At 42.7% G+C, this 8,650-nt stretch overlaps 2 protein-coding genes across 2 annotated transcripts in view; both read left to right on the top strand.

The window, feature by feature from the left end:
• Positions 1-283, top strand: part of LOC116096205 (perilipin-2) — a 52,660-nt gene extending 52,377 nt beyond the window's left edge. The window contains exon 10 of the mRNA XM_031377805.1: positions 1-283. Coding sequence (XP_031233665.1) covers positions 1-75 — 75 coding nt within the window. The 3' untranslated portion in view covers positions 76-283.
• Positions 284-8,424: 8,141 nt separating this feature from the next.
• Positions 8,425-8,650, top strand: part of LOC116095394 (perilipin-2-like) — a 6,601-nt gene continuing 6,375 nt past the window's right edge. The window contains exon 1 of the mRNA XM_031376789.1: positions 8,425-8,461. The gene's annotated coding sequence lies outside the window, so the exon portion shown is untranslated. The remainder of the gene's footprint in view (positions 8,462-8,650) is intronic.

Genomic DNA, 8,650 nt, shown 5'->3' with positions numbered 1-8,650 from the left:
GATTTCACTGCTGTTGACTCAGCGTCTGACATTGATGAAGTGCCTGATATTATTCCTTTGGAAGAGGACGATTGAACCCAGTCATTACACACTCACAGCCTTGTCCTCTTAAGGCAAAAGACCACCCAACTAACACATGGAAAGACTCTATTTTATTGAAAACATAATATGTATCTTTTTTATTTTTTGCACCTGTTTTATTCCTGTGGCTTTGGTGAACATTAATCTGCTCCTTTTTGGCTGCTTGATCTTAGTTGTAAATGACATGAACTTTTGTAAGAGATTTTGTTCTGCATCCTGTGTCATTTTACACAATTCTTTAATGTTTAATTGCTGAAATGCCTTTATAATTATACTGGGCGGTAGGCCAGGGAGATGGCTTAATGGGTAAAAGTGCTTGCTGCAAGTCTGATGATCTGAATTTGACTCTTTAGGACCCACACAATGAAATCACTTTCTCAAAGTGTTCTACACACACACACACACACACACACACACACACACACACACAAATATGTAGTAAAAATATTAAAGTTAGGTAGTATACAATTGCACCAGAGAGTCTTTTTTTTTTAACTGAACATTTGCTTTTTTCTGTTTTTTTTTTTTTAAGACATTCTTTTGTTTTGCTTTTTTTGTTTTTTGAAACAGGATTTCCCTGTGTCTTGGAACTCACTACATAGAACAAACAGGCTGGCCTCAAACTCAGAAATCTCATGTATCCCAAGCTGGCCTCAAATTTACTGTACAATTACATATATGAGCCAATGCACCTAACTTTTACTTTTGTTTTTAAAGACAGTGTTTACATGTAACCCTGGATGGATTTGGGGACTCATTTGTAGCCCAGGCTTACCTTGAACTCACAGATATCTGCCTGGATCTGCCTCCCCAGTGCTGGATTAAAAGCATAGGCCATACGTCGGGCAGTGGTGGCACACGCCTTTAATCCCAGCACTTGGTAGGCAGAGGCAGGTGGATTTCTGAGTTTGAGGCCAGCCTGGTCTACAGAGTGAGTTCCAGAACAGCCAGGGCTACACAGAGAAACCCTGTCAACCAAAAAAAAAAAAAAGAAAAGAAAAGAAAAGAAAATCTGATCCTCCTGCCTGGGTTCCATGTGCTGTGATTACAGGGGTCAGGACAGTTTGGGAAACAGTAAGGTACTGCCTCAAAAGCAACCATCCATCCAACCATGCAACCAACCATCCATCCAACTAACCAACCAACCAGCCAATCAACAAACCAACCAACAAACCAACCAACAAACCAACCATCCAACCAACCACCCATCCAACCAACTAACCAACCAACCAACCAACAAAGCAACCAACAAACCAACAACAAACCAACCATCCAACCAACCACCCACCCAACCAACTAACCAACCAACCATCCAAACAACCATCCAACTAAGGCCAGCCTTTCAGGTAAATGTGCTTGCTTCTGAGCTGTAATTTTAATTTTCTTAAGGTCTACTTTTAATTAAGGTTTTTTAAAAAATGCTTTAACCTCTCTTTTAACCCACTACCCACCAAAAAGAATGAAGGGATCTGTTTAGAAATGGTTTTTTGGAGCAACTCTTGTGTTATTCTGAAATCAGCCGTTCAGTTCACAGGTTAACAATGGCAGTTTGACCCACTCTTAAACACTTTATGGATACTCCAACAGTCTAGTTTGGTAGAGTCAGGTTAGCAAGAGCAGTGGTACATCCTAGTAGGAACACCCAGGCCTCAACTTTATTACAAATCATCTAGAGGGACCAGGGAAGAATGTCAGGAAAAGTTCTCAGCTGTGTTTCTGAGCAAAGAGAAGATCAGCGAATACCAACAAACATTGTACAGCTAGATCTATAAGTAAGCCAAGCTTCAGCCTCCATCACTGTCCGTCGAATCTTTTTTATAGTCTCTCTAAACATCATGTCTTCTTTGGGTCTTGTCTCAGCCTGTGTCTTCCCTTAGCACCTGAGTCTGTCTTAGGTGACATCAGATCAGCCTGAGCAGAGGACACAGCTAGAAGCCAAGACACACGACCAGAAGTTTTTTTGGTGTTTCTCTTTATGGAGTCCTGACAATTGTAACTCAGCTATGCAATGTATGCTAGACCAATATGTGTGTGTCATTAACAAATAATCCTGCCGGGCAGTGGTGGTGCATGCCTTTAATCCCAGCACTCGGGAGGCAGAGGCAGGCGGATTTCTGAGTTCGAGGCCAGCCTGGTCTACAGACTGAATTCCAGGACAGCCAGGACTACACAGAGAAACCCTGTCTCAAAAAAAAAAAAAAAAACCAAACAAACAAACAAAAAAAATAAGCCTTAGTCATGTGTCCATTCACGTGTTTGCTTTACTAAAACATCCTTGCACCTGTGTACACTTCAGAAACTTTACATGTTTGCCCCAACAAAAACACAACTGACTCTCCATTTACTTCACTGAGCCTGACAATCAAGATTGATGATACCATGAATTCAATTCCTGGGACTAACAAGATTGAAGGAGAGAACCAACTCTTGAAAGTTGTCTTCCATAGACTCACTGTGGTACATACACATGAATACAAACAAAGTAATAATAAAAATTTAACAACAAAAAAGACGTTACTTGAAAATTTTTATAAATAACTCATTTTTAAAGTTAAATTTCTGAGCTAGAATCTCACTATGTAAACCAGAGCAGCCTGGAATTCATTAGAAATATGTCAGCCGGGTGGTGGTGGCGCACACCTTTAGTCCCAGTACTTGGGAGGCAGAGGCAGGCAAATTTCTAAGTTTGAGGCCAGCCTGGTCTACAGAGTGAGTTCCAGGACAGCCAGGGCTACACAGAGAAACCCTGTCTCGAAAAACCAAAAGAAAGAAAGAAAGAAAGAAAGAAAGAAAGAAAGAAAGAAAGAAAGAAAGAAAGAAAGATGTCTGCCTCTTCCAGAGTGCTAGGAGTAAAGGTGTGTACCACCATGGGCAGCTATATTAATGTTTGTGTGTGTGTGTGTGTGTGTGTGTGTGTGTGTGTGTGTGTGTGTGTGTGTATGTATGAGTGCATTTGCCTACAGAGCCATCTTGCTGGCCCTAAAACTCAAAAGTTTTAAATTGCCTTTCTGAGCACCAAGATGAAATTTGATTCGTCTCCCTTCATGCCACTCTAGAAATGAGTCATTCCTTTGTATTGTGTATATAACCCATCCTAGGAGAGGAGAGGGGGGAAGTGGAGGTGGGGGTGGAGGAAAGAGAGATAGAGAGAACACTCATTTAACTTTTATTACTGTAACTATTCTATTTTATTAGTCATTGTTTATTTCTTACTGTGCAAATCTATGAATTAAATGTTATTATGGATTTGCTTTTTTAAAGATTTATTTATTTATTTCATGTATATGTATATGGGTACACTGTAGCTGAACAGATGGTTGTGGGCCTTCATGTGGTTGTTGGGAATTGAATTTTTAGGACCTCTGCTTGCTCCGGTCACTCAGTCCCTACTTGCTCTGGCTCAAGGATTTATTATTATATATTAAGCACACTGTAGCTGTCTTCAGACATGCCAGAAGAGGGCATCAGATCTCATTACGAGTTGTTGTGAGCCACCATGTGGTTGCTGGGATTTGAACTCAGGACCTTTGGAAGAGCAGTCAGTGCTCTAACCTGCTGAGCCATCTCGCCAGCCGCATGGATTTGTATATAGGAAAAAAAAAAGCCATAAGATCTGAGCTAAAGCTTAGTGGGAGATCATATGCCGGCTATGTACAAGGCCATAGCTTCACTCTCTAGAACAGAGAGATAGACATGAGTAGAGAGACAGAGATAACTGGAGATAAATGGATGAATGAGAGATAGATAGATAGATAAGTTAGATGGATAGATAGATAGATAGATAGATAGATAGATAGATAGATAGATAGACAGATAGATGATAGACATGACAGACAGGACAGATAGCCAGTGCTATCTGTGGCACTCCCTGGGGGTCTTGGAATATATGTCTTTCACATATCCTATTATTGTGGAAACTTTTGTTTAAAGATTTATTTATTTTATGTATATGAGTAAACTATAGCTGTCTTCAGATGCACCAGAAGAGGGCATCAGATCCCATTACAGATGGTTGTGAGCCACCATGTGGTTGTTGGGAATTGAACTCAGGACCTCTGGAACAGCAGTCAATGCTCTTAACCACTGAACTATCTCTCCAACTCTTGTGGAAACTTCTTATTTGTTGAACTATCAGGTTTCTTCTGTTGAGAATATTAGTTATATGTTATGAAGAAAGCATGAAAACAATCAGTTTTACCTCAATTATTCTTTGCTTTTGTTTTTGTTATGTATTTTGAACTTATTCCTTCTGTATTTATAGGGTTTTTAAAATGTAAATCCCTCTGTAGCACAGAACTAGACACTGCGCCTTTTATTCCAGTTAGCGCCCAACCTCTCCCTTTCTGCTTTAGCATAAGCTTTAGACCCAACATTATATTTCTTGGTGTCCTTTTTCTTCTCCAACTGTAAATTTTGTATTTCTTTTTCCCTGTTTGCTCTTTTTGATTATAGACCTGCCTAAGAGTGACTACTAGTAATCAAATGATAGAGTCAATATTAGGCTGTCTTGAAATGTTTTCTGCCAATAAAATTAGTTCAAAGCTCTTCAGTTTGGATTGGCCTGTGGGCAAGTCTATGGGGGTATTTTTCCTTCCTTCCTTCTTCCCTCCCTTCTTCCTTTCCTCCTTCCCTTCCTTCCTTTACTTATTTATTAGATTTTGTGAGATAGGATGTCTCTGTGTAACCTTCACTGTCCCAGGATTCACACTCTAGACCAAGCTGGCATCGAACTCAGAGATCCATCTGTCTCTATCTCCTGAGTGCTGGAGTTAAAGGTATATGCCACCACCATCTGCTCGGGTATTTTCTTGATCCTTGATTGATGTGAGAGGGCCCAGCTCACTGTGGTTGGTGTCATTTCAGAGCTGGTGCCTCTGGGTGCTATGAGAAAGGAGGCTAAGTTATCCGTGGTGAGCAAACTAGTAAGCAACACTCCTCTGCAGCCTCTGTGTCAGTTCTGACTTGAGTTCACTGGATGATGAACTAAAAGCTCTAAGATGAAATAAACCTTTTCCACTCCAAGTTACCTTTGGTTGTGGTGTTTTATCTAAGCAATAGAAAAGTAATGTTGAGCACTTGGGTTATTTGGGTTATCCAGGAAATTGCACTCAGTGATAACCAATCCACACAGAGCTTGTACTGGTCAAATCAGAAACCACCTGGCCTCATAACTTGTTACACTAACTCTTTTTATTTTATTTTATTTTATTTTATTTTTTAAGTTTCAAGCCCATAAGAAAAGTAGTTTCATCTACTGCTGGGATCCATGGCCTTAACCATGGCCTTGTGGAAAATTACTAGCTTACACATACAACCCTGAGAGAACAAGTGTAGTCTAACAGTAAGAATTTTTGTGGGTGTGGAGGACACTGTGATCACGGGTTCCAGAGACTAAAGATTGCCACCTGGGCTTCGGAAAGCCCCCGGGGCTCTTCCTTACTCCTTGAAGCTTCCTCTTGTTTATGCTTATATTGCCATCTCTGAAATTAAGTTTTCAGAGCTTGATCAGACACCTGTCTTGTTCTCATTCTTCGTGTCTCTCGTCCAGCCTCAGTCTCTCTCTCCTGCTGTAGGTTCCTGCTGAACGCCCCTCCCCTCCCCCGGAGCAATCTACTTTCAGACTCAGGTGAAAAGAAAACAGGACTATCTCCCTGTGTAAGGAAGCTGTCTTCTGACAGGGACTGGCAAGTATGTCATCAGTCTGGATTGAGACAATCTTCCAGAAAGAACATTATGGAGCTGCATACAATGTAAAGTTTTTGTTATGGTTTTTTGCGAGGGGATTTCTCTGTGTAGCCCTGGCCCTCCTGGAACTTGCTCTGTAGACCAGACTGGCCTCGAATTCAGATTTGCCTGGTTCTGCCTCCCAAGTGCTGGGATTAAAGATGTGCATCAACAACCGCTGCCCGGCTGTGCCTTGTTTGGGGGAGGGGAATGGGGAGCATGACATAGCTTCAAGGAACCCTAATCATCTCTTCTAACTCCATCTTTTCTAAAGCCAAAAATACAAATGTAAATTAGTCCTATAACACTCCCAGAGTGTACATTCTTTTTTTGTTTTGTTTTGTTTTGTTTTTTGTTTTTTTGTTTTTTTTTGTTTTTTGTTTTTTTCGAGACAGGGTTTCTCTGTATAGCTGTCCTGGAACTCACTCTGTAGACCAGGCTGACCTCGAACTCAGTAATCCACCTGTCTCAGCCTCCCAAGTGCTGGGATTAAAGGTGTGTGCCATCACCCCCGGCCAAGAGTGTACATTCTTGAGTTAGACAGACCATGACTGAATACTGGGCATGACTGGCACACACCTGCAACCCCCACACTTGGGAGGCTGAGGTAGGGAGATCATGAGTTCAAGGCCAGCCTCAGCTACATGGGGAGTTTGAAGCCAACTTATGCTATAGGAGGAGCAAACTTTTTGTTTGTTTGTTTGTTTGAGATAAGGTTTCTCTGAGTAGCCCTGGCTGTCCTGGAACTCACTCAGTAGACTCAAACTCAGAAATCCACCTGCCTCTGCCTCCCAAGTGCTGGGATGAAAGGCGTGTGCCACCACCGCCCGGCTGGAGGAGCAAACTTAAACCCAAACAAATAAACAATCTACTTAGAACTCAGCCATGCCATTTAGTTGTTTGTGGTCTTAGGGTGGGTAGATCCCTTACAGAGGCATAGAGCTGAGTCTTCCACAGTAGAGCTTACTAGAGGGGTTAGATATTCTAGAGAGAGGGGGGGGGGGAAATGGAAGAGACCCAGCAGCACAAAGGGGATTGGAAAGGGCAGATTCAGACAGAATGGAGCTAGAACACATGGTGTTTATATAGGAGGGAGGAGAAATGCTGGTGGAAGGGCGTGGAGAAGGTTGTCTTCCCCATAGCCGGGTCTTCAGTTCACTTTGTATGAACAGCAGGCCTGAAGGAGACCATGGCTTAATCTTGGTAGAAGGTAACTGCAAACCTGCTTCAAGCCATTTCCATTACAATCAGCATTGCCACAAGTCTAGACAATGGGTCATCAGTCACATCAGCCCTCAGTTGACAGCTCAGGAAAGCAGAATGGGCAATGTCTGGGAAGTCAGTGGTACATACCTGAGATTCCTTCTAGCTCTCCTGCTGGCCCAGCTCTTCATTTCAGTGCACAGCAAGACTCCCTTAACAGTAGGCCATAAGCCTAAGTCATTAATAGTCCCATTTCTATGTGTGTGACACTCTTCTGACTGTTCAATTTATTGATTTATTGATCTTCCCCAGAACCTTACAAAATAAGCTGCATCACTTTCTGTTCTCAACTTCTCAAAACTTCAGCCAGGTGTGGTTGCACATACCTTTGATTCCAGCACTGGGAGGACAGAGGCAGGCATATCTCTATGTGTTTAAGGCCAGCCTGCTCTAAATAACTATTTCCAGGGCAGCCAACGGGAACACAGTGAGACCTAGCATAACATACATAAGAAAATATGTAAGTATACAGCTCTATAGAGTGTCAGAGTATACACACGTGACTTTCCTAGGATAAAAAAACAAAAAATTCCCAGCACCCAAAAGATTACTTATTGCCCCCTGCCTTTCTAGTCTTACCACAGAAACAAATACCATCCTCCCGCCCCACCCCCCCTTTTTTTTAACCTGAGACAAGGTTTCTCACTGTGTAGCTTTGGCAGGAGTTCAAACTCTTTAAGTAGACCAGACCGGCTTTGAACTCACAGAAATCCATCTGCCTCTGTCTCCCAAGTGCTGGGATTAAAGGCCTGCATCATCATGCTTGTCCTTGCCCTTACTTTGTTACTTTTTTACTTATTTAGGGTGTTTTTGTTTTGTTTTGTTTTGTTTTGTTTTGTTTTTTTTAAATTTCAGGGGTGGTGGTGGTTACTGGTGTGCATGGAGTGCTTATAAAGATCAGAAGACAGCTGTGGGAATCATTTCTTTCCCCACTTACCAAGAGGGTTCTGGGAAATCTAACTCAAATCATCAGGCTTGATAGCAAGCCCTCTATCTTCTGAACACCTACCCCCAGCTCTTTAAAGAATATCTAGATGTGTAGTCCAGGTTACCTGGAACTCACTAGGAGTCCTGAACTCCTGGCAGTCCTCTTGTCTCAGGTTCCCCAGTGACTACAGGTGTGTGCCATCTCACCCAGTGCTCTGCCTGTACTGGGGTGTGTGTGGGTGTGTGTATGTGTGTGTGTTATGAATGCTTAGGAATGTGCAGGTGCATGTATACACAGGTGTAAGTGTGTGTAGAGGCCAGAGGAGGAGATAGGACGTCCTTCACTGTCACTTCCCATGGAGGTATGGGTGGAGCAGCCAGGCAATATTTAAGACTTGCCCAGGCTGCCTTGCTGTGTGGTGATCTAAACCGTGAGGACTTGCTCATCCCTCAGCTCTCCTGTTCGGTGGGTCCTGCACCAGATCTGGCCCCCAGGCCGCTGCCACTCTGCCAGTGCTGGGATCTGAACTGCATCAAAGGGCTGGTGGCAGGGCAGGAACAGCCCAGGGTTGCTAGGGAAAGCTCTTGCTTTTGTTCTAGAGGTTTCCTTTCTGTTTGCACGTCTGTCTGTGGTAGAGCAACTTGCATTTTCTCG

Source organism: Mastomys coucha, unplaced genomic scaffold (assembly GCF_008632895.1).
Source record: "Mastomys coucha isolate ucsf_1 unplaced genomic scaffold, UCSF_Mcou_1 pScaffold18, whole genome shotgun sequence".
Lineage (NCBI taxonomy): Eukaryota > Metazoa > Chordata > Mammalia > Rodentia > Muridae > Mastomys > Mastomys coucha.
This window is presented reverse-complemented; position numbering and strand designations above follow the sequence as displayed.